Source organism: Atractosteus spatula, chromosome 9 (genome assembly GCF_055471065.1).
Source record: "Atractosteus spatula isolate fAtrSpa1 chromosome 9, fAtrSpa1.hap1, whole genome shotgun sequence".
Lineage (NCBI taxonomy): Eukaryota > Metazoa > Chordata > Actinopteri > Semionotiformes > Lepisosteidae > Atractosteus > Atractosteus spatula.
Window position 1 is genome coordinate 49,130,471 of NC_142714.1, and position 24,835 is coordinate 49,155,305.

General features: G+C 47.9%; 2 protein-coding genes across 4 annotated transcripts in view; one reads left to right on the top strand and one right to left on the bottom strand.

The window, feature by feature from the left end:
• On the top strand, positions 1 to 11,555 carry polr1d (RNA polymerase I and III subunit D). 2 transcript variants are annotated; one of them, XM_088924561.1, is made up of 6 exons: positions 1 to 63; positions 1,943 to 2,040; positions 2,400 to 2,476; positions 8,295 to 8,377; positions 8,766 to 8,811; positions 9,603 to 9,721. In XM_088924561.1, the coding sequence occupies exons 1-5, from the start codon at positions 22 to 24 to the stop codon at positions 8,799 to 8,801; spliced, it is 336 nt and encodes a 111-aa protein (XP_088780687.1). In that variant the 5' UTR covers positions 1 to 21; the 3' UTR covers positions 8,802 to 8,811; positions 9,603 to 9,721. The 2 variants fall into 2 exon arrangements, with proteins under 2 accessions (XP_088780687.1, XP_088780686.1); XM_088924560.1 differs by lacking the exon at positions 8,766 to 8,811 and having other exon boundaries at positions 9,603 to 11,555.
• LOC148828745 (endothelin receptor type B-like) overlaps positions 11,134 to 24,835 on the bottom strand; it is a 21,192-nt gene continuing 7,490 nt past the window's right edge. For both annotated transcript variants that reach the window (XM_088924558.1, XM_088924559.1), the window contains exons 2-8: positions 21,673 to 22,162; positions 19,588 to 19,700; positions 18,476 to 18,680; positions 16,072 to 16,221; positions 13,982 to 14,115; positions 13,629 to 13,737; positions 11,134 to 13,074 (exon numbers count right to left, since the gene is read on the bottom strand). In XM_088924558.1, coding sequence (XP_088780684.1) covers positions 12,925 to 13,074; positions 13,629 to 13,737; positions 13,982 to 14,115; positions 16,072 to 16,221; positions 18,476 to 18,680; positions 19,588 to 19,700; positions 21,673 to 22,101 — 1,290 coding nt within the window. In that variant the 5' untranslated portion in view covers positions 22,102 to 22,162 and the 3' untranslated portion in view covers positions 11,134 to 12,924. The remainder of the gene's footprint in view (positions 13,075 to 13,628; positions 13,738 to 13,981; positions 14,116 to 16,071; positions 16,222 to 18,475; positions 18,681 to 19,587; positions 19,701 to 21,672; positions 22,163 to 24,835) is intronic.

The following is a 24,835-nucleotide window of genomic DNA, read 5'->3' on the forward strand; positions in this document are numbered from 1 at the left end:
CAAAGGAGAGCGGTAACAAGCATGGCCACCGGCGAGGATGAGAAGAGACCTGTGCTGGAAGTGGTAAGTACTGTTCTGAGTGACCGTTTAAATGAAAATGCGAGAAACTCAATGCACAAGCCCGTAGTCTATTTTAGGAGTGGGGTGTGATTTGCGTCTGGTATTTGAAATTAAAATACGGTCACGGCGAACTTGTCATCAATGTGCCTACTCTGGCAATTGTCAGTTGGGGAAATTCTGCGATTTCCTTGAGCGAACCGATTTCGGTGAAAAATCTTACTGAAAGGAGCAGTTGCAGCATCATGTGCAGGGATTTAGCGAGTTTTCTTTCCCCGAAATCTTAGCTCGTGTCCCATATTTACCGCGCGACACTGAAAACCCCCCCAGAAGATAGACCACTACCCGAGAAAGCGGGGTTTATGGCAGTCCTTGTCTAAGCTAACTGTTCCCGGAGCCTAAAACGGTATACTAGCTATACTTCATATGGCCAGTTGTTCTCTAGAACCTACTTACCAAAAACGTGAAGTGTCTTGGGAAAAATATCTGAAGGATAAGACGAACAACAAAAATAATTTCGTTATCTGCTGTATAAAATGAAAATGAAGAACGGTTTCTGTCACACTAGGGAGACTTTGTATATCTGCACAACTTTCCAGACGATGGAGAGTTGTACGCTGCAGAATTATTTCTGTGTGAAATTGTGAAGTTTCTAGAGCTTTTTCGTTTTTCTCGGCGATACCCCCTTTTACCGCTAGGGGGCACCCGGAGGTAGTGCTGTCGCTGGCCAGCGGATCCTTATACAGTAATTGTGATTTCTTTCTGCGATCTGCGGGTATTATCACGTCCATCCAGCTCAAATACCCAGATTTCCCAGTTTCACACAAAAAAGGCAGAATTCCATCTCCCATTGAAAAAGAGCTGAAGGTATTAAACATGTTTTGTTAGCTGTTTTTGCTTTTAAATACATAGTGGTCTTTTTTTCCCACGTTTCCTAAAAATGACTTGGAATGTTCTCTTGAAAAGTGGGAGCAGGGAATAGAGTTTCTGTAGCTGTCTGGGCAGGCGGAGGCCTTCCTGTGAAAAAGACATGCTCCACCACAGGGGATCACAGAGGCCTCACGTGCAGCTCCAGTCAGACAGGCTAGAGCTGCAGCCAAACCTGAATTCTGCCCTTTCTCTTAGGCCCAGAGGTGCCTCTCTTTCCCTCCTCAAAACCTCATCCTTAATTGCCGCAGTACTCGCTATGGAAGCTTGCTCGCTGCGCTTGTCAGATTACTGCTGGGCTTTCCGTTTCCAGCTCCTCGTGAGCCGAAGGAGTCTACTGGGTATCTCCACAGCCGGGCTCGCCCTTCATTGTGCCCGTCATCGACCGTCCGGCTTGTTCAGTTGTGAAGCTTGGTTTTTCGGCTCCTAGCCTTTCTTTTCTCTCACTGCTTCAGAGCAGAAATCAAAAAGATTGAATGAATCCGGGTATGAGCCCCAAACAAGGGGTTGATTGCCTGACCGAGGGTTGAGTAAGAGTCATGCCATCAGACAGCGGGGCCACAAGGACAGTGATTGAGACGTCCTACCATCAGAGTTTCACACTGCTGCTCGGGACTCTGATTATTATATGCAGATCCTGGTGCTTTGGGCAAGAGTGTGGCCTTGTTGTCCTGAAAAAGAAGCAGCAGAAGGATCCAAAATGCAAAAATGCCAGGATACAGCAGGATGGGCACTTTATCGTGTATCCCCAAAGCGCATTCGCAACATTTTGCCCATCTTAAGCAAGGTGACGCCGTTTAATTTACACAGACGTGGTCAGCGAACAGACGTCCGCTCAGTATGCGAACACCAACGCGAGTAGCCTCACCCAGCCTGTTTGCATGTTGTTTTGTCCGCCTGGTGACTTCCGAGAGGTCGGAGAGGTCGTGACTGCCGCGGTACCGTTTGTCTTCCGCAGGTGCAGGCGGAGGGCGGGGATGACTCCTGCGTGACTTTTGTGCTGCACGAGGAGGACCACACTCTGGGCAATGCCCTGCGCTACATGGTCATGAAAAAGTGAGTTTCCCCTCTCTGCCTGGAGGTCACGAGTCCTGGTGCACAAGCGCTCTGACAATCACTTGCAGATATACTGGCCGCTGGCTTTTGGACCAATGGTTTCTTTGGTTTCATACACTGTAATATGTTAACTTGATGCACAGCTGAGCTCAAAACAGCTTTTCGGACTTCCAGTATCAAGCACAGTCTTAACGTGTGGGAGACTGGAGCTCCTAAACCCTGGAATGTTTTAAATGGCTGTGCAGTGGAGTATTCCTTCAATTGCATTGACCTCTACATTTGTTGTGTGTCGTTGTGTTGAAAATAGTCAGTGACGTGCTAAAGAGCCGCTGGGTTCATGTGCGTTTTGTGTTGTACAGCCCCGAAGTGGAGTTCTGTGGGTACAGCATCACTCACCCCTCGGAGAGTAAGATTAACTTCCGGATCCAGACACGAGGTGAGTGAGTGAGTGAGTGCCTGTGTGTGTGTGTGTGTGCAAATCCGAGGCTCTTCCCTCAAGGATCTCAGACTCCTGACGGATGACACGGGGACATTCTGAAATTGTAAATTAAAAAAACGATTTTCAAATCTGCACATCGCAAAAATATCTAGTTTTTGCTTGTGCTCTTAATCCCCATGCTGTTTCATTTCACTGGAGGCTGGAATGTTAAATCAAAATGGGGGTCCACGAAAATGGACGAAGGCAAATGTCTGTCTCTGGTGGGGGGCCCAGGCAGAGTTGGGGACTCCCAAACACCACAGCTCCCCCTTGTGCTCTCTGGGCCTCATTCGTGCAACGCTCTGTGGCATGTTTGTTGCAGAGACTTTCCCCACCTGCCAGGAAAGCCCACAAAGACACCAGTTCCCCTGAGCAGCGTGAATCAAGCTTTGTTCTTGGTTATGTGATAGTCGGCTTTCTTTGTGTGGAGCCCTATGTTAATATTGGCATCACAAGTGTTTTTGTGGATCCAGCCCTTCTCTCTCTCCTTCTGCAGCAGACGGTTATTATCCGCAAAGAGAGATAATGGGGTCTGTTTCCAAAGTTGGGAAATGGCTATTTTGGCTTATTCTTTTTGATGTCCCTGGTGCTCTTCTTGGAGAGATTGCACAACAGCGCTGCACGCGCGTTCTCTGAGCATGAGCGTGTGTTGGCTGCTCTGCGTACGTGAGCTCCACAGTGCCAGCCTGGCCAGCCGGAAAATGGCCTTCCACTGTGTCGCGGTGCTCTGGTTCCTTCAGTCTTTTTTGTTTTGGTGAATAGTTCTGCTCATGTTTATGGTGTGGGGCCAGAATTCAGTTTTTAAAATTAGATTATGAAACGATCCCTGGTGACAGTGTGTAGCCTCGGAGCAGAGCCCTTTTTCTGGCAGGAAGCCCAGGACCACAGAAACAAAACCGCCTTTTGCTCCTAATTGTATTAGCTGCTTTAGAGGAGCACATTGGAGCAGGAAGAGGGATAATGGGTTTTTAACTGGGGTCCGTAGAGAGGCCTCCGTTTTCAATCTGTTACACGCTGGATTGCAGGAGCCGACCAGCTGTTGTTCCCAGAGTCTGGGAGCAGCGCATTTGTCACAGTTTGTATACCCTCAAGCACCTTCCCCCAGCCCAACTCCGGAACGATGACCGTCCAAGTATAAGAGGTCATCTAAAAATACAAAGAACAAGTGTAGAGCATCGTGTACCTGCAGAAATACACAGAGTATAGCTGATCAGCTGGTGGTCCTGGTCTGCTTTTATTTGTGCAGTGAGTTTTCCCCCCAGCTCTGAGGCTAATTTATGCACAGAAGAACAAACAACTACATCTCGACTATGTGGCTTTTTTTAAAAGAACCGTGCCAACCCCCAGGTCTGCTGCTCTGGCAGTACATAAAAAAAGAAGGGCAATTATCTCTTAAATGTGCAAAACCCCAGAGCCGACATGGCTGATTGAAGTCTGGTGCTTGTTGTTCAGACAGCTGTGTGAGGAATCTGGTTCCTGCTCTTGCTCTCTCTCCAGCTCTCTTCTGTCTCGGGAGCTGGTGCTGCTCGTGCAGAGTGCAGCCATGGTCCTTCACGGAGACGCATTTGCGGTTGCAATTCACAAAAGCATTTTATGAGGAACACATGGATTTATAGGCTGCAGAGCAAAATGGTACCTGGGGAAAGACCGTTTCAGGGACCTGCGATCTCTGTTCATCACGGGTTGTAATTTTCTTCTGGGCTCTGCTGACATGGAGAGAGCTTGGCTTCTGCTCTGGAGAGCTCCCTCTCCACCCCCGCACGCATGCACACGCACGCCCTGGGAGTGAGCAGAAAGGCAACACGCTGGAGATGGTTGTGCAAGGCAAGCTTATACTCCACACTGGATTTTGTTTCCCAGGGGTCCGAGCCCTCTTTGGCCTCCTGGTTGCCAGCGGGTGAGCAGCTCTCTCCTGTTGCGGACGGCGCCATGTTGGGCGCCATGTTGGACACCTGTCCTGTCCTTCTGCCCCTCCTCAGAGGGGAGGATGGGGGCTGTTGGTGTAGCGAGGGGCAGGGAGCCTGGTGCACAGCACTGTCCTCTCCACTATGCTTTGATCCCTGGCGTCCTGCCACTAATCCTCAACTCTCTGATACTAGTCGAGGTGTAGTACTTGGATCTTAAATAAAAAAACCGTTTAGAACAGTTGGTCTAATTATTTAATAAACTGCGCAATTGTAATACTTCTGCCCCAGCTTTGCGGTATTTTAGAAGGATTCTTAAGTGAATGCCTTATCTAATAATCCACAAAAAGACCTTAGGAAAAGTCCTTTGTTTTGTATCTCAGAAAATAATTAGTTTAATGGTTTGATTGTCTATGCAGGTGGGAACAGAAAGGTCCCTGAGAGACCAGGCCCACCAAGGAACTGAGTTTGACAGCCCTGGTCAAACGGAAGCAGGGTGATCAGATCTGTCTTGTTTTTGTTTCCCCAATCTCTGTCGTGGACTGTTTTGACAGAACGCCAGCTAACCGTGAAACTCCCCCCTCCCTCCCCCTCCAATCGCAACGTGGGCCCCGAGCTGGCGGCAGACCCAGCACGCTGGCCCCCACCAGCTGGGTTTGCAGGGCTGGGTTTCGCCTCTTGCGAAAAGACAAGCGTGACGCAAACCAAACACGAAACAGCCTCGCTCTTCCAAAGGACACGTGTGCTTGGCTCGGCCTTCGATCAGCCTGTTTGTTTTTTTCCCCCCAGTCCTGCTGCCTTATCAGGTGGATCTGTAGCTTTATTTCCCATCTGGTTTTATTCATTCAGTCGTAATTGAATATGAGTTCGAATAGGGAGCTGCTGCATCGAAGCAAGAAAAGGTTAATTACACACTGCAAAGTGAGCAGTGTTTCTGCTTTTCAGCATGGAGTTATCCTTCTACCTGTTCATTGTTTCATTCTGTTTAAACCGAGGCAGTCTCCTGGACTCCATATCTTCAAAGCATTTATGGGTTAATGTTGCCAAATGGCTTCTTCTCATCTGTGACCTTTCTTGCGTTCAAAGTAGGACGTGTTCTCATGACAATCCGATTTCTTTCGGAACAGTTCCTCTTTCTGAGAAGTTCATTTCCGAATTAGCTGTGAACATGCTCTGGAGCAGTCGTGCTGGCGTGGAAGCAAGGTGTGAGGAGAGGGGGAGAGGGCTGGTAGGGCTGTGCCCGGAGGGTCTTCAGGCCCTGGTGCGGGGAGTAGATTTGGGATTTGATGGGGTGTTCGAGGTGTGGAAGTAACAGTAGCATGTCTGCTCACGCAAGAGGTTACACGCGTAATGACTGCGGAGGCGGGCTGGAGAGGGCGCAGGGAGTAACGCGTCTGAGAAGAGGGGCTGGCCCACACGTGCAATCCGTCCTTCTTTCCATTTCCCTTTTCTTCATGAGTGAAGTGAAGCCAGCGCGTGTCCCGTGTGTGTCTCCTCCCTCCCTCCAGTGAGCGCCAAGAAGCAAGTGTGTATCTGGATTGAAACCGACATTCAGTCATACGCTTTCTCTCAGTCGGTGCCATTCCTGATCTATTCCTACAAGGCTCAGGCTTTGGAACGGTCAAGTCTCCAGCATCTCAGCTGTAGTGGATGTGTTGCAAAGCAGAGCCTCTAATCAAATCCTTCCTGATTTCCAAGGTAGGAACATAAGGGCTATGTGAGCTCTGTGCTAACGTGATTAGTCCCAGTCCTGATGACATCTCCACTTTAGCCCAGTATGGCCTCTTTGTTTTTAATTTAGTGTTCAACGTAAGAGGTGCATGTGTATCGTAGGCCACTATTCGCATCTGGCTCTTTGCGATAATGTCCCTGCTCACGGAAGGTCTTCCCTTCGTCCTCTCCGAAGCCTACTTTCAGAGCTCAGAGACTTTTTCTACTGGAGGGACTTTACAACTCCCAAGAGGCCATAATGCCTCAATACAGATTGGGTGGGGCTGATGCCATTCTTGAAGCTGAAGTTCCCTCAGGGGTTACTTCTTTCCATGGGCTGCCTGTGACTGATTCCCATTCGAGGTGAACGGGAGAGCGGATTAATAAGCAAGGTGTGGCTTCTCCTGCCCTCGTCTGACGTCGGCAGTGTGGCAGAGGTTGCCAAGAACCCAACAGCCGTGCTCCGGTCTGCTCATGACAGTGCAGTGCCTGTAGGACTTTTCCCTTCCCAATTTGTTAGGCAGCACTTCCCACTTGTCAACAGGGGACAGGAAAAGGCAGTCTGCTGGTCTCTTGCCAGGCCTCCCCATCCTGGAAGCACTGGCAGGAGTCAAGCTGCGTTCACATGTGGAATGCTCATTTTAATTGGCTCACACAGAAATCTCAGCATTTTAAATTGTTGCATATTTCTTATCAAAAGGAAGTGGCAGGACGGCTGAATAAAATCAGTCATTCGGTTTCTTTTAGTTGGCAGCTCGCCGGCTCTGAGCAAGCATGACCAGAATTTTGTGAGAGTGTGCACTTTGATGTTTCTGAAATAGATCTGGCAACAGGCACAACTTATCTAGGAAAACCAGATTTTTGTGCAAGATCTTGCATCTGCACGCTGGTGGTTCAGTTGAGTGGGTTACTGATTTCACTAGACTGAATTGCCAGTTGGAGAACGTGAAGGATCTCAGCTGTTCGAGAGTTGTGATCTAACATGCAAAAGCTGCAGACCTGTCTTGGCTGTGCTAGCTCTGGAAGCCAGATAAGGGTATGTGAAGGTGTAGCATATTTGTAACTCCCGTGTTAAAACATGCCCCATCTCTGTCCCGCAAACAGGAGGAGGCAGGAGTCGCAAAAATACCAGCCAGTGGATTCGTGTCCAGTCGGGGGCTCTGCTCTCCTGCAGTGGGATTCGTGCGCGGACACCTGGGAGGCCGCGTGTGTTTTGAGCCTCATCGCTTGCTTCCCTTCCCGCGGGCTGTCTGCCGCCCCGGCCTGGGGCTCAGAGGCTTGTGGAGGAAAGCTCTGTCCCGGGACAAGGGCTCCCTGCCACAGCTCCTGCGGAGAGAGGGGCTCTCTGCACACGCCAGGCCTGCGGTTCTCTCGCGCTGTCCCCTTCCCGCTGACTCCTGGTTTTTCTGCTTATGCTCAAGCACTGCTGTGGTGCCGCTTGCTGAGCCAAACAGAGCAAGATTCACAAAGGGTTTTGTTTTTCGGAGTCTTACGAGATCCTCTTTGATGGGATGCAGATTTTGTGGGCATTCCTTCTCCTTTATAGTTTTGTCTCTCTCGTCCTCTCTCATCCTCTGGGATTGCTCCCAGTATAGTTTTCTTTTTTGAAAATGAATGGTAATTATTTTGAATTATCCACCCCACTCCCCAGGAGAGGGATGATGGTTTTCTCTCTCTGATGTGGTGCATGGTGACAGCTTCATCCCAGGAGCTCTGTAAGATGCTAAGAATCTGAGTAGCATTGAAGGGGAGTACCAATTTTCGTTTTATACCACATGCAGACTAATATTTCTGTTTGAATCGGAAATCTACAGTTCGTCTGTGAGAGCTCCACTTCTTATACAATTTAACTAAACATTACAGAACAGTTTGTGCCAGTTCTTCAGGAGAATGGGCTGCCAGGTTCAGTACTGGGCAACACATGTGGTACCCATGCACTTCGGGTCATATTAATATTTGCAAACAAGAGGAGCTCTTTTGTCTTGGGTTGGAATTTTGATGAAAGGTTTTGCTAAGGATCCCGGGGTGCCTGTTGAAGTACATGTCGGCAACTGCTCTCTCAAAGATATAGCCAGTGATGTCATCCCAGGGAGTGACCCCTCCCTCTTGCAGCCAGTGATGTCATCCCAGGGTGTGAGCTAATTGTTTGTCCTGTTCCGCAGGGGGTATGCCTGCTGTGGAGCCTTTCCGCCAGGGCCTGAATGAGCTTATGGAGGTCTGCCAGCATGTGCTCCGCACCTTCGAGGTGAGACCTTATAGGCCAGCCCCTCCATTCCCCTCTACCCCCCACCCCCCTACCTTCCTTTGGTCTTGCTTAGTCTTTTGAGAGCTTTGTTTTGAGAGCAAAATGGAAAATAATGTGACCAGGCATTCTAAGAGCAGTTTTCTTGATATTCCCTCACAGATTCAAAGTAATTGTTATTCAGGTGGGTCTGATCAGAGATTTCCCTGCAGGATTTCCTGGCTGCTCTGTGTTTCCATGCGTTGCAGATGAAAAATTGTGCCCGATTAAGAGTCTGATCCCTTAGTCGTGCTTAAGATGAGCCCAGCCCAACTGTTAAAAGATGATGTAATCCTTCACCGTTTACATTACCTGTTAATTAGATTATATTATAATTCGCTTTGTATTGCAGTTCTGCAAGCAGGCCAGAGGAGATGGTGCTTGTTAACGTATTTTGAGTAAGTCTGCCCAGGCAAATTCTTAGTTGAGTTCTCTACACACACGGGCAGATCTGACAGTGTGGTGGCAGAACGCAACCTAACAACATAGGAATGGTTACAAACAAGATGAGGCTGTATGCTAAAAAGCTAGCAGCCCATGAGAAAAATGGCTTTATAGTAAAATTTTGACAGCACTACATCAGACAACAAAGGACAAAGAACACCTTATTCAGGGTCAGTACTGCAGGAGGAGCTTTTGCGTGTGAATTCGGGGCTGGCGTGTGCAGATGTGCTGTCCAGCTCATGTCAAGACTGTGCTGCTGCTCCTGATCTTCCACAGGCACCTGCACGCCTACCTCCACTCATTCCACTCTCTGAGCCTCTGGGCCTGCGGAGACCACCGAGTCTGGAGCCAGGGATATTGGAAGCATGTGTGCACGGAGTTTGTGAATATCGATGTCAGCTCGTAGACACTTAAGGCTGAATAATCCTAGCCAGTTGTTTTGGTGCAGCATTGGGTTTCATAATGAAAAATATTGCCCCTGGGGTATGAGTGCTAGCTGTTAAACTGTCTTGGCAAGTGAAGAAGCAGGCTTCCCAAGACCGGGCACACATGAGTGGAGTTGTGCGATCTGAGTTTCACAGTATTCTGGTGCTCTAGTGAGTGCTGAGTTATACCATTACCAGTGTCAGTGGTGGGGGCGGGTGGCAAAAAGAGGTTTGAAGTCCCCCCCCCCACCTCACACATCTCACCTAATCAGTCATTTGTAACTCTTAGCAAACTGTGTTCTGTTTTGCATTCTTTATAGGCTCGTGTGCAAGTGTTCAAAGAGCAACAGGACGTTGCCATGGATTAACAGGGGAGCGTGGGAGGATGGCCGTGCTAGGGACCCAGGATCAATCTGCAATCCCAGCAGATGACTTTGGGCGTTTTTGTTTTTAATTGCTCCAGAAAGCCATCATTCAGCATGACTGCAAAAGCACCTTTTCCAGTTCCCGGGGAACCAAACTGGGCGGACTGGGAGCACTGATCTGGGTGGTGTCTGGGGAGTGAGGTTGACCCTGCACAGCACTCCACCTCCACCACACGTGCCCACTGTCCTCCCAAACATCCGACCTGCAAGGAAGAAGGTCTCCAGAATTCCCTCCACATCCCTGAACAGTCCTCACCCATTTTTTCCTCTTTAGTCTGATGCTATAACTTCTTTTTTTCTGGAAAGACAGTATTCAGATTTTTCTTTTACATCTCAAAGCCTGATATAATTGTATGAGCCCCCATGAGTTTACATCCTCTATGAGTGAATATGGGCTCTCTGGGCCACAGCTAGGTGGGTTCTTGCTGAGACTCTACTGTACTCCACTTTCACTATAGTTCTTTGAATGGGCTAGCTCACTTGACGTGCATCCTTTAACTTGTGGTTAGCGTGTCTTTCCGAAGTCCATATATTAAGGGGAGGGGAATCCCTTTAAGATTTAACATAGATTCCACTTGACTCCCAGATCCATAATCCTCCACACAGTTTTTCAGAGCTCTTCTGCTCAGTTTCCTCTGTTGCGAGTTTCCATTGCAGGAGAGAACTTGTAATGTTTTGGAGCTGCCTTTTTCTTTCTCACAATCGCCTAGCCTGATTGAGAGAGCCGCAGGTAGTGCGTAAAAAATGGAAATGCCAGTGCAGTCACTGACAAGGGCGTTGGGCCACCTTGTGCAACCGGTGTAGGCCATATGTGCAGAGGCATCTGGAGCTCTGCAGGGAGAATGTGGCATGTTCTTCCGGGAGAAGGTCGAATCATCCTGGATAATGCAAGTGGAAAAGACTGCCTTGTTGTGTTCCAGAATATCCCATGATTTTCAGTTCACTTGGTGTCCCTCATGTACCCAGGCGATTGAATTTTTTGACCACTACCAGTATCTGAGTCGTATGGAGTTCAAGCAGGGAGCTGCGTCAGCATTCGTAAGGCTGCAAAGGAACAGGTAACAGGTTTGTTCCATGCTGAATAAACACCTGAAGGTTCCACAGCCGAAACGTTGCGTTTCCTTTCCTTTTCAGCGTGGAATTAACCCGTTACCTGTTCCTCTTGAGTCATATGGACATGGCATCTTTTTATAAGAGCGAGATGGTCCTGAGCATAGTGTTGGCACTCCACACCGCTGGGCAGAAATGGCAGTCAGTCTTGAAACCTGTACCACTCCCTCTTCAGTATTTTCACCGAAGAGCTACCGTCTTGTGCAGCTTGCAGAGAAATGGACCCTGCCTGTGTTGAAAACATAATCCTTAAGCGGTAAAATGTGACTGTTTTTTTTTTTTTCCCCAGTTGGAACAAAAACGTCCGAAACAGAACCATGATAAAATATTTTTATTTGCTATCTATTTGTTTTAGACCACAACAAACAGTATCAAAAAAGCTTTTTTTGTTTAAAAAGTAAATTTTAGAATAAATGTTTTCCTTAAAAAAAAATATGAATATAATATCTGTTCTTTATATTTTAAAATATACAGTCGACAGTAGAGTACAGGATCCCCCTCCCCTGTTGTGGAGGACTTTAGGATGAGCACTAAAGTAAAATACTTTAGTCTGGAACAGGGGAGAGTTGTCTTCACAGCTATACAATTAGATACTCAGTCTGGTACATACAGCAGGTCAATGTAATACATGAATAAAAATGCTATATTTTCTATATTTTGTCCCTAGGATATACTGCATAATATACTATATATAAATATACTGCAAGAGAACAAAATAAAATCCTTTAATTCTGAAAATGGCTATTTTATGCTGTATGAAATCCGAGGTATATACATTATGTAACACTTTCTTGATGATGCCTATTAATACAGTATATAAATTTATATATAATGGAATATTTAAAAAAAATAATAATAATTTGAACACAGAGATTGAGGTATAACAGAGACCAAGCTATTCCAGGTGCTAAGAACAGTTCTAACCTCTGATAACCTAGTAGGTGTATTGGTGTCGTGGGACTCAGTGTGTGTTTGTATTTCCATTTTGGAGTTTTTCCATATGCATTTCTTGCACGTGCCTGGTCTGGCACAGCTGCTCCTGAACAGAGTAAATGAAGGCACATGTGACTAGTACAGCATCTTATCCTGATGCCTTAGTTTGATCTATTTTGCTTTGCGTTTTTTTTAATACTTTTATAGTCCCCCCTCCAACAGACATTTTGCTTTATTTTTTCTGACAACATCAGTTTTACGTGCTGATGAGGCCAGTGTCATAGCTAAATAGGTCAGCGTCATTTATATGGACTAAAAACAATAATAGTGTCTATGTATTCTATATATCTATATTGAAAAAACAATGTTCTTATTGTGTACCATATATTAATGTAGATACACATAGTTAAAAACTCTTCCCCGGTTCTTGCTTACTGAGTGCCTGTATTGGTGTGGATGGTGATACACTTCCAAATCTATGTACAGGTGGTATAGTGCTTCAAATACATTTAATCCATGTTCCATCCCAAACTGTCTCTGAACCACGGTTTGCAGGATTAGGACTAAATCCTAATGTTCTATAACATATTTGTCCATTGTTCCTTGAGCTTAGTTTATACAGCGTTCTGAGGTTATTGTTCTACACTCAGCCTGTGGAAAACTGGCATCCTCTCCAGGTTGTAGTCTGTGCTTCTGGGTTAGGCTCCAGGTTGCCACAATCCTTACCAGGAATAAGCGCCTTTCTGATGATGGATAAATGGAGGTTCTGCACAGCCATGTGTAGGGAGCCTTCCTCTTGACCACCCACCTGGATTGTGGTGGTTTTGATGCAGAGGGTCATGGAGAGAGACGTCCAATGTCCCAGTTTGGTTGTCCGGCTGTATTGTTAACAGGCCAAAGTCCCGACTGAAATGCATGTGGCTCTGGATTTCTTACCACAGTGGGAGTTCAGCTACTTTGTGGTTTTCCTTGAAGGGAATCCCAGGTTGAGCTATGTCTGGTTGTCCAGTTCTGTGCGGTCTGGTCTTGTAGAGCTGAGTTGGTGCCAGTAGGCGGGGGGGTGGGGGTGGGTGGGGGTGTTGGGAGGGGAAGAGCAGTCCTGTTTATTGGCCTCCGCCCCCTGCTCTTTGCCCAGCTGCCCAGGTCCCCCCCCTTTGCGGGCACCGGAGTCCGTCTAGGAGGTGCTGTACTTGTGGCTGGATCGCGAGCTGCTCCGGTCCAGCCCGTTCTCGTGGCAGTGCCCCTTCCAGCGAGCCGCCGAGCCCCTCTCGTCGGCGGGGGCGATGTTCCTCCTGGGCCTCTGGCACCAGCAGCACAGGCAGGACTGGGGGGACAGAGCAGAGAGAGGGATCAGGCGCCCCGCTTCGCCACCTCCTTGTGTGCGGATGGGCCGCGGTTCGTCACATTTTGATCTGATGCTCCAGTGGTGCAGCAGACTCGATAGAGGACTATGGACCGATTTTCATAGGTATGAATCGCAAACCATCTGAACTGAGGACACTTCAGTGCTCTTTCCGAACTACAGCTGTTTCTCCAGCCCTCCTGCTTTAGCAGCAGAGTGTACCTGATGGTAATGCTAACTGATAGTATATCTACCACCTCAGAGAGGTGAGGCACAGCAGGCTGGAACTTACCACAGCCCGGGACTGGTTTAAACTGCTGAGCAGTCATATTCTTATTTTTTCTGGACATTTCAACGAAGCAAAAGTAGAATTTTTTTGTTCGCATCGTGTAGCCTACAAGTGGGGCTGCCTTGAATGGCACCTGCCAAATCTGCTGGTCTTTTTCTGGAAACCAAATTTTACTACACCTGTTTTCTAAAGCAAAGCAAGAATGAGACAATACCCCAACCCCCCCCCCCCCCCCTCCTGGTCTTACTTGAAAGCAGTTCTTGAACTTCTGGCTCACAAAGTAAAGAGCAACGGGGTTGATGCAGGAGTTGAGTGATGCCATGTTGATGCCAATGTAGTCCATCACCAACAGGAAGCTAATGGAAAAAAAATGGGAGAGGTGCAATTATAGTTTTTTATGGGTAGATTTTCATGTTGTAGGGATGTCAAAGCCTGGTTTGGGAGAGCTGGTATATCTGGAGGTTATACTAGGAAAAAAAGACAGGAAACAGATGTCTTTTTCTCATTTCTGCCCTGCTTGATATTCTGCAATGCAGATGAGCAGAGGGTGGATTAAGACCAGTTGACCTGGGGACATTGTGGAGGCGTCCCTGTCCTTACCTGAGCAGCTCACAGCGGGTGGGGTCATTCTGGTCATAGATGGTCTTCTTCAAGATGCGGCTCAGGTGGAGGGGCAGCCAACACAGAGCAAAGATCACCACCAGGCAGAAGACAGTCTTGGCCACCTCACGCCGCTGGCAAGAGACGACAGATCGTGAGCTTAGTGCTTGTGAGCGTTTCCCTGTACCCCAGTGCAATAGGGCATTAAGGAGTCTCCAGTCCTGGTCCTGGAGAGCTGCAATTCAGTTTTACAGGTCACCCAAAACACCTATTTTTTATATGAGGTGCAGGTGTGAGCTGTGGAGCTATTAAACAAGTAGTTTTGTTCCATTAATTAATCCTGGGCCTTGAAGGCTGAAGGGTCCTCAGAATTTGGTCTCGAAAGGTCTCTAAATTGCTCGGTTTTAAAAGAAAATCACCTGTTTGTCTGATGATGGAGAAATTATTCTAGGTCTCTAGAAATCGTTGATTTGATGATACCTGGGGTAGGGGCTCTCCAGGAGCAGGGGTCAAAGATCCCTGTCTTAACCTCTGTCTTAACAGCTTACTTCATGATGGACTGGTCCCCTAGACAAGGTTCTGAAATCACTGTGTCGTGTCTTGATTTATAATCTTTCAGACTGTGGCACTTGTATAGCCGGACGTGAGTGGCCTTTGAGACAGGTCTTGACATAAGCTAAAGCCGGAGTACTTGCATTGCAAGTTGAAACATCCCCATTTTGGTTGGTGCTAGTTTTGGTCTCAAGTCCAGCAGTGTGAGTCATTTGTAAGGCCCGAGCTGTGGATGGGTGTTTTAGTCATTTCAGGCCTGTACCTTCAGGACTGCCTGGGGAGAGGTAGTTGCAACAGGAGAAGTGGTCTAAAGGAGAATCTGTGTTTCACATCTTTATGTCTCCCCCAGTGGTGTCCCAAGAAGGCATCCGATCAAAGAGACAGCATGGTTCCACAATTCCTGTCAAGCTGCCAGTACAGTTAAATAGGAAATATTACTGGCTGGAGACCCCAGTTCCTGATTAATTTCCATTACGTTTTATTCCCCTTTCGTTGCCCCCAGGTCCTGGTCTGAAGCTGAGATCTTGCAGGCCTGTTTTCTGTTTCCTCTGCTCCATGCAGAACACTGGCACCTGCTCTCAGAAAGATGTTTTCATACACATCGTAACCTCAGCCGCAGCATGGCTCCACTAACGAGAGGAGGAAAAAAACCCCTCTGCCACAGATCACTGGCAGAGGATGAAACGATGCTTAGCTAATTAAAGGAGGAATGTTGTCAAGGAAATCTGGCCCATTTGCAAGGCCAAGTTAAACAACGGGAAGAAACAAAAATCTTGTGGCAGTGGGCTTAGCTGAACAAAACCTTTCCTGATGTGTGCAAGGACATCTCATCAAAATGTCCGCCTTGTCGAAAGCACCAGAAACTCCACGAAGTGAGCAAGAGGATGTGTTGGCTGTAGTCGAGCCCAGCGGCTCGGTTTTTCGGGTCCTGCAGTCCGCCCGCTGGAGGAAGGGGCCCGGCTGTGGGGCCCTGTCTCCCTGAAAGAGGAGTCTCTCGGCTCTCGCTGCTCTCCAGCGTTCCTCCTGAAAACCCTGCCTCCCCGCCCTCTCTACACCGCTACACTCAACCCTCTCCATTAGAGGGAGTAAAAGGTCACAGAAAAATCTGTAATGAAATAAAAGAACTAATTTTTTTTTTGGGGGGGAATGTAAACGTGATGCATCAGTTCTTGTCCTGCGGCTCAGAAGTGGGGTGCGTTTCAGAGACAAAAGGCTGCTTGACGTCGCTTCTCCAGAGTCTCCCAATAAGCCGCCTTCTAGCTGCTGCAGGATGTGTCAACAACTGCTGTGGTCAGTAAACCTCCCCTGTCGTGCTGTTTATTTGGACCTTCGAACATGAGACAGCTCAGGGCCATTTTAGTACCCCTGTTAGTGACGGTACGCAGTCACTAACCCTCACACTCACCCTCCTCCTAGCAATTGTCCTGTTTTCTTTAAATGGCAGCCTCCTGCATCTGACTCCCGTGTGACACGCAACTCCACAGTGTCCAAGTGTGGGTTTTTTTAAGGGTGAGCCCTGGACGTTCATTTCCGCCTACCTGTTTCATGTGGTCGTTGAGGGCGATGCGCATCCCATTCTTGCGGCTCAGCATCTCGCAAGACATGAGGGTGTAGAAGACCCCAGTGCAGGCCAGCGGCAGGCAGAAGTAGAACCCAAACAGCCACCAGTCCTTCACGTCCTGGTAGAACTGCAGAGAGACAGACCACCGTCAGCAACCCCCGCCGCCCCCAGTGCAGAACTCCAAACTAGAGCTCTCCCCTGGGAATCGGGGATAAAAAGCGTAAAGCCAGAGCTAATTTTGCCATAAATATTTCAGGTGTGAGAGCACATCTGTTTTAATGACACTGAAAGTGCGGGGTCTATACTGAGACAATTATTAGCTTGGAACTTTGAGCAAGACAGGCACCATGAACCATTTTTCAGGAATGTGACTCACTGGGCGGCAGTGAACATTTTTGCCAAACATTCTGACTTTTATGCATCATTGTTGCTTTTGGAAACGTTTTCTGTTTCAGTTCCTCTCTGCTTCAAGAGAACTGCTCGTATTTTTTTTTTTGTTCATGACTGGACAGTGATGGCCTGGGATCAATTACTGCTGAGAAGCCTGTGTTAAATGTGGTAGGAGACCATCTGCATGCATCTGCTCAGAAAGCCACGCTTTCACAGGCCCATGGCCTCCCAGTGACTGAGCCTCTGTAGATCCAGAACTCTCCAGGGCTTGGAAGGAGAGACATACTGCAGACCGCCTTCAGAATAATCACTTTCAAACCGACCCCTGAAGTTAGTTGCGTTCCAGATCTGCAACAAATTTATGTTTTACCTTCAAGATTTAAATTCAAGAGAATGGCCTGTCACTAATGAAGGGAGAGACCTATGTTTGAAATATTTCCTGTTCGTCATTACATCACTGCCTCTGTGATAATCTGGGTTTTTATTATCTGGAAACAGGAAAACACAGTAGGCACAATTTAACCTCAAAGGAACCCTGGAGTCATTCTACGACCTTAACTGCATGTTTCCTCTTTCCCACTTTATTATTTTTCCTTGATCTGCAATTTTAAGGTCTAGGTTTGTATTTCAGCCCAGACAGGGAGATTAACAGACATTTAACCTGTTTTGGCCAAAGCAGCCTGGAGAATATATGCACCAGTACATAAAAGCAGACAGATAGTAGCCTGCCTAGCCACAATATGAATGAGAGTTATCTATTCTTAAAATCTAAAAAGAGAAAAAGGAAACATAACCTTTTCGTGGCGGATGAGGTCTTCATGAAAAGTACTGTTGTCTACCATATGTTTCATTGTACTTCTGTATTTTGTGCTTCTGAATTGGACAGCACTGAAACCTGTAACCTATACCATAAATCAGAGGTGACAGTTGTCAGCTTAAAGTGAGTATCTGGGGTTACATCTGTTTCCTCTTCAACTTAAAATAGAGGAAATTCAGGGGGGATTCGACAGAATCAAATATATACTGTAAGAAAGTCTCCATAACTCCACTACTTCAGCATAAGTAATGAAACAAGCAATGCTGGACAGGTGTTCATTTACGACTGAAAACGATGTAGTTCTTTACACCAAAAGTTGGGGGTGTCAGGAACAGATTCTCTTGCCTTTTTGCTCAAGAATATGCCTAAGTATCCTTCTACAAATGGACACGGGAGATCCCCAAGTAAAGAGGCTACTAAAAACCACCTGGGTAAAATGCACCCAGCACATGATATTTAATGTACAGTGTTGCATGCAGGTAGAAGCAGCACAAACTCCAGACAGAAGACGAGGAACTTGAAGCTGGTATCTACTGAATAAAAATTCAAATATTTTGTGTCGATATCATGGGAACCATAATTGTCTCCAGACAATGTGAGAAAGCAAAACAATTTAAAAAAATGTGATAATAACATTGGTAGAAGTGTACTACTCAAATCTAGGGAAGCTGTATTAAAGTTTATAACGCGCTAGTAAGACGTCATTAAGAATGTTAAGGGCAATTTCAATTACCACATTTCCAAAAAGAAATTGCTGCTCTGGATTCAGTCTGGGGAAGAGCAATCAGACAGGAATGCCCCGCACAGGCAGGCTGAAGGGGACAGAATCTTTCTAGGCTTGAGAAGACAGAGAATTTAAGGATTCAAAATCCTCCGGGGCACAGACTCCAGAACCAGCAGTGGAAAAAGGAAGCAGAGCGTTTAAAATGCAAATTAAGATGAGGAGGAGGTGGCCTTTTACCCAAAGGGTTGTGGGAGTCTGGAACAGCTTAAAGTTGACCAGATTGATGCCCTCTTTTTTCTCAAGGATGGGCTTGATCCTCCAATTGGCTACCAGCAACCAAAATGAGCTAGTTGGGCCGCATGGCCCAGCGCTGGGTAACCTTTCTTCCGGCCTGTGTGGAACCCCGGCGTCCTCTGGCGCCGCCCCTGTGGCGTCCCGCCCCCTCCGTACCTTCATGAAGCTGGAGTCCTGGTGGGGGTGCAGCAGGCACACGCGGAGCTTGCTGCCACGGTAGGGCATCTCCATCATGTCGAAGGCGATGGCCTCGGGCACAGCCAGCAGCACGGCCGCCACCCAGATGAGGGTCACCTCCACGGCCTTCCACAGTGGGATGCCCATCCCCTTCACCCGGCTCCAGGACGTCACCGCGTGGTACCTGCAGGGGGCGACAGAGAGGCGTCCTGCGTCCGGCTCGGGAATGGGGCTGTTCCGGAAGAGCGTTCCTTCTAGCTTCTCTACCAGTTATCTGTCGGACACGTGTATCTCGCTGTTGCACAACTCTAGCAGGCCCAGGTTTATCTGCTCTCTTTAATCATTTGTTCTCTGGAGAGTCAGGGTAGAGGTGTCCTGCGGCCGCTTAGCCAATTAGAGAAATTGGATCACCAATAAAATAGTTTAAAAAAGATAGCAATGAAGGACTCTGGGGAGAAGGAAGGCAGTAACTCTGTTACCTTTGAGCCCTCCATCAGTAATGATTTACAGCACATGGAGGGAGGAATGCGTCAGCTCAGATCAGGCCCAGCCATTTGCTCCCTTGCGTCTGCATCTTGAAACAATGCAGACGCGCAGACGCACATCGCAATTGTACCTCCTTCAGCAGATCATAAGAAAACTCACCGCCAACCAGCCCCAACTCTAAAAACCCGTGTGAAAATCTACTCATAACACCATTACACCAGCAATTTAAAGAGCATCAGTGAGCCACAAAGGAGGATGTTAATTCTTCCTTTATATAATCATTGTTCTGCAAATAGGTGCCCAACCAAGATTTTAACCCACAACCTTCCATTTCTGAGTCCAGAGCCTGAATCACTCCTCCACACTGCTGTAATGAGCAGGGATGTCAGAAGTACTCCCATCGTGTAGCAGAACTGTGATTCATCTTTTCACTTTCTGGCTGTTGAAATCCAACTCACACCCGTTACTTTGCGTAAAAACGCCTCTCCCGGGACCTGTGGTTATCCTGCTGCTGTGCAATGGGAGTCTTACTTCTTTCCCAGGTTAGCTGAGGAAGTCCAGCTGTAGGAATGGGAAGAGACATCGAGGCTGGAGCTGTGACTCACCTGTCAATGCTGAGGGCACAAAGGCTCAGAACTGTAATGCCCACCGAAGCTTTCTGGATGAAGGGCATCAGCTTACAGACGTGCACTCCAAACGGCCAGTCTTCTGCCAACAGCTGGAAAGAGCACAGAGGAGCTGTGTCAGGCAAATGTGAAAGATGTATCAATGCACAGCTGGATTGGAAAATTGACCTCAGTTGCACATACTGTATAAATTGCAACACACAAACTACAACACAGTTGAGCTTGGCCTGCACAGAGACCAGTGAGACCAGTAAAAATGTAATAGTTTATGTGCAGGATGTGCAAGCCGATATGTAGTGTCCTCTGATAGTATTGGGACAGCAATTTAGAGTCAAGCAATTTGTGTTTGTGATAATTTTATTATGATGAAATGTTGAATTCAATACAATATCGAATAACCTAATTGTCTTGCATAACACCATTCTTGGCTTATACCTCCTTAAATGAAAGCTAAGTGAAAGCTTAGTGAAGATATCTGAATTTCAGCAATCACACAGCCTGATACTACACAGTTCAGAGAAAAGTGACCATAGGTATTCTTGGACTTAAAGGAATGTGCTAGGCTGACAGACTGAGGAACTCAACCTTTTCAGTCTTGAATGGAGACGTTGACTGTAAGGGGGTCTGATTTAAAGTACTTAATGTCCTCAAAAAAATGGAGAAAACCAAACCTAAGGTCTTCTTCAGGATTAACAATGAAACACAAGTGCAAACCACAGGGAAGTGCATTTAAATGACATCCCAAACTGGGGGCAGACATGCGCTTTCTCAACAGACAAACAAAAAGACAGATTTAAATTCATGTTCTCTCAGTAATTTGACGACGTAGTCGTTTCCCAAAGCGACCTGCGCTAAGATCTGATGGACAGTTTCTGCCTTTGAAAGCTGCTAGAGAAACAGGGGTCTGTGGGTGAGAGAGTGAGATCAGGTTTATATAATAGCTCTTCTTACTACGGCAGTAAATCTCTCGGACCAGGAGCTGGGATCACATGTGGCACTCTGCAGAGAGCTGTCCTGGAGGTGAAAGGTGTTATTGTCTAGACAATTAACCAGTCACCAGTAATTAACGACGTACGTGATGGCCACACACTCGGGCCTTTGCTTCTTGTTAGCGCAGTGACCCCCCAAGAACGTGCCTGTTTGATTTAATGTTTCAACGCACTCAAAGGAAAACCTGATCTGCCTTAATACGCAGGAGAATCTGCATGAGCCGGCACTCTGCTTCAATGGTAATACTTTGTACGAGACCCTCTGGGTTGAAGCCAGACCCGCACTGAACTGCAGCGCATTAGGAGCCTCCGACATGGTGGAAGAGGTTCTGGAAGGGACCATCTATTTGATGCTTTGCACCAGCATGGACGGGTTTTGCCGAGATACCATTTCTGAAATTGCAGGCAGGGGAATTCAAGATGAGCTGGAATTAGTAGCTAAAAGGACTAGAGCTGCTACTGGGACAGGCTGTGAAAGCTGTGGCTGTACTGCAGCTCCTTACTAAAAAAGATCTTCTACACTGACTCTGTAACAGATCTCCGCCTTGACCGGCAATGTGGTAGGGCAATCTGCACATAGGTTGTCCCTAATATTGTGGAGCCTGTAACGGTGACACAGTGTAACAGTGCCTTCCGGCGCTAATGTGAGACTGTATTCATTTTTCCAGCAGCTGACACGGCTTACAAATAAGTCTGTTACTCAAACAGAAAAGTGTTAATTTCAACCCGGACTGTTTTTTTTCCTAACGATGCAAGAGATCTCACCCTGAGACTTTGATAGGGATTTTTTTCTTTTATAAGGAATTATTATTATTATTTGTATTATTATTAAATAATTTCCTCTAGTTAATATAGCAGATAGAATGTCTCATCGTCGCCCTCTGGTGGCTCCACCCACTGTTCACCTCCCCGTCCCGGCTGCCCTGCTGCAGACTCCTAGATGGGCGGTCCGGGTTTTCAGGAATAGAGAGGACGAGCTCTCGGGTGCCGATGGGAGTGGCCCAACGAAGACGGAGGGGGAGGAGAGGCACACGCAGTCTCTGTCCCCGGTCGCGAGCCGCCCTCCCTGCCTCACCTTGAAGACGTTGATGGGGATGGCGATGAGGATGTACAGCAGGTCCCCGAGGGCCAGGCTGGCGATCAGGACGTTGGGGCCATTGCGCATGCACTTGTTCTTGTAGATGATGCGCAGCAGCGTGGAGTTCCCGATGATCCCCACCACGAAGATCAGGCAGGACACCACCGTGTTGACGTACTTGAACGCGTGCTTGATCTCTGTGGGCTTCGGGCACATGGGGGGGAAATAGGCGCGGGGCGGGTTGGACAGCGCCGGGACGTCCGAGGAGGCGTTCCAGCCCGGGGACCCTGCCGCGCCGACCCCCGTCATGCCCTTCTGGCCCGGCCCCTCCCGGGGGCTGCTCGGCGTGGTGTCCCTGATGAAGCGCGTGGCCCCCGAGCCGGCCATCCACAGCTCCAGGAGGAGGAGGAACATGGCGGCCTTCATTCTCTGCCCAGCGGCTGGGGAGCAGGGGGGGTGGGGAGAGACCAGGCCGCGGCGCGCAGTCCTGCAGAGAGAACAGCCCGGCATCACTCACCAGGTCTGAAGTCCTGAGAAAGCGCTGGGAAAACTGTTTAATGCAGCTAAAGTGTTTGGCTGATCTTTTTCACTCTGAATTTTTCTTGGCGGGGTGGCACGGTAGTGCAGTGGTGAGCATTACCGCCTTACAACACTGGGGCCTTGATTCAATTCCACCTGGGGTGCTGTCTGTGTGGAGTTTGCATGTTCTCCCCTTGTTCCCGGCTGCTCTGGTTTCCTCCTACAGTCTGGAGACTTGCTGGTAGCTTACATGGCCTCTGTTAAAACTGGCTATGGTGTGAGGGTGTGTGTGTCTGTGTCGGTGTCCCTGTGTTGGTCCTCTGATGGACTAGTGTCCCACCCTGGGTGTACCCTGCCTTGCACCTAGTACTTGCTGGGAGAGGCTGTGGCTCTCCTGTGACCCTGAATTGGAAGAAGTGCTTGGAAAATGGCTGGATTTTGTTTGGAACTTAACTGTTTTCCCACCTCCCCCTCCGAACTCAAGGGCTGGAGGCTGGAAATGCATGGAGTGAAAAGGCCTGGGGGAGTCAGAGTGCACGTCCTTTGCAGAGAGTGTGTTTCTCAGCAGCCATCCCTGCACTACTCAATCCCCAGGGCTGATTCTGACAGGTGTGTGCCATTCAGCAACGCCATGCCGTATAGCACCGTACACCACCATGCATAACGCTTCTCCTTTTCAAGAGCTCCCCTGAGAAGCAAAAAGCATTTCCTTGCTCCTGAAGGACCGCCGCTTACATGGAAAGCTAGATTCCCAGTGATCAGCAGTGTGAAAACGCTTTCTGGAAAGTCGTCATTCTGCAACTGTACAATTCATCATGCACCACTTGCAGCTACTGGTGATCCAGCCTGAACTGGTGACATGTGATTTGGAAAGAGTCACTTAGGAAAATACATTTCCTGCTGAAAAGTTAAAATAGACTACGGAAATTCTTACTGGTTTTGTTTTAGGTTTTCGGGCTTTGCTCTTACTGGTTTTCACCAGCACAAAACAAAGATGTTTATGTCCATCACTTACAAAGGCATCTTGCTGGGAAATAACATTGCGTCTAATCTAACCACTATCATTTTTTTTGGTTGAATGCAAATCTAACACAAAACTGAGAGGCTGCAGGGACCTAGCAGGATCTGCTACTCTATGTACTGGTGCACGCCACAATGAGCACATGCTCGCCCGTGTGCAGACCCATGTGCATCCTCCAATTACTCCCATGACCGGGATCATGGGACCGAGACTGTGCGGGACAGTGCTACCCCCGCTCTCCAAGGCATCACAAGTTAGCTCTCACTCTGCTGTGTGCTTCTTTGTCTCTGAATGGGACGATTGACTGTTTCCAAACATCTGTAGGGCACGCTCCAGCCCCCCGAGCATTAGGGGCTCTGATAAATATATCGTTCCACTTACAACCCAGAAAAAGTCTTGCCAAATACCCTGGGGACAAAACTTCCAGACATCTGCAGAAACCTGAAGGGGGACTGTAAGGGGGTCTTTTCTGTATTGAATTCCAACAACCAACCACAAAGGTCATTGAGGACTCCTTGTGCATTTCACACTGCCCTCTGTTTTTAGTGCATCTTTAATTTTTGTGGTGCACATAATCGGACACAGCTACACAGCTCAGCTGGAGTGCCCCTGCACTAAGTCACTCAGTAGTAAATAAGCTGTCATCATGAAGGGTCTACACGCAAAGCTCTTGTGCGGCTCTCGCTCTCTCCTCCCTGACAGCAGGTAGACGGATCTATTCCTGCCACCTGCTCTTGAACATGCTGCAGTACTTGACTCCAAAGATCAGAGGCGCAGAAGGCTGCTCCCACCCTGCTGACAGGACTCCACTGGTTATTCCCATTGAGACAGGAGCAGGAAGCACCAGCAGACAATGACTGTGCTATCAGCTGTAAAACCTGAGCACACTGAGCCAAGGACATGACGCTTGTGCACATCTGAGCTGTGATCCGACAGCAGATCACCTACAGTACTGCCTGTCCTATTAACCTGCCATTAGCTGCATCAGCTACTAAGCTCATATTTGGTCTCGAGGGATCATCACATTGCTCAGATTTACAACTTTGTTTGTCAAAATGAATTAAATTTTCACATGATTCAAAACTTGCGGTGGGACGCCTTGGACCGATCACTAAAACTAATAAGACTAATAAGTCATTTTACAACAGCGCCTTGAGCAAATGAGGGTGGTGGCAGCTACAGTCGGCAGCACAGGCATTGCGTTGAGATGTACATCAAACTCTAGGACATGTGTGGCCTGGGGCATGTCCTGTCATCATGCTGAAGTGATCTGTCTCTCCCCTCCAGACTGGGTCTGGGGTCTGTCTCTGTCTGCTGCGCTGCAAGGCTGGAGGTCATGACCTCTGTCATGCGTGCCTGCGAGACTCGGACCCCAGCCTTTCACGGAATCAGGATTCATGCAGAGCATGCGGTTAGGTAAGGGAACACCAGTTTTCTCCATGCACATCAGTAACTGGTAACCAGTAGGTAACTGTGGCATTTCTTTGGTCAATTTAAATTCATATTACATTTGTTATTTTTATAGCTGTCAAATTATAATTCATGTATTGCCACATGAATACATTGCCAATTCATGTATTGAATTGTAATTCATGAATTGCAGTGTTGTGCTGCCAGTTA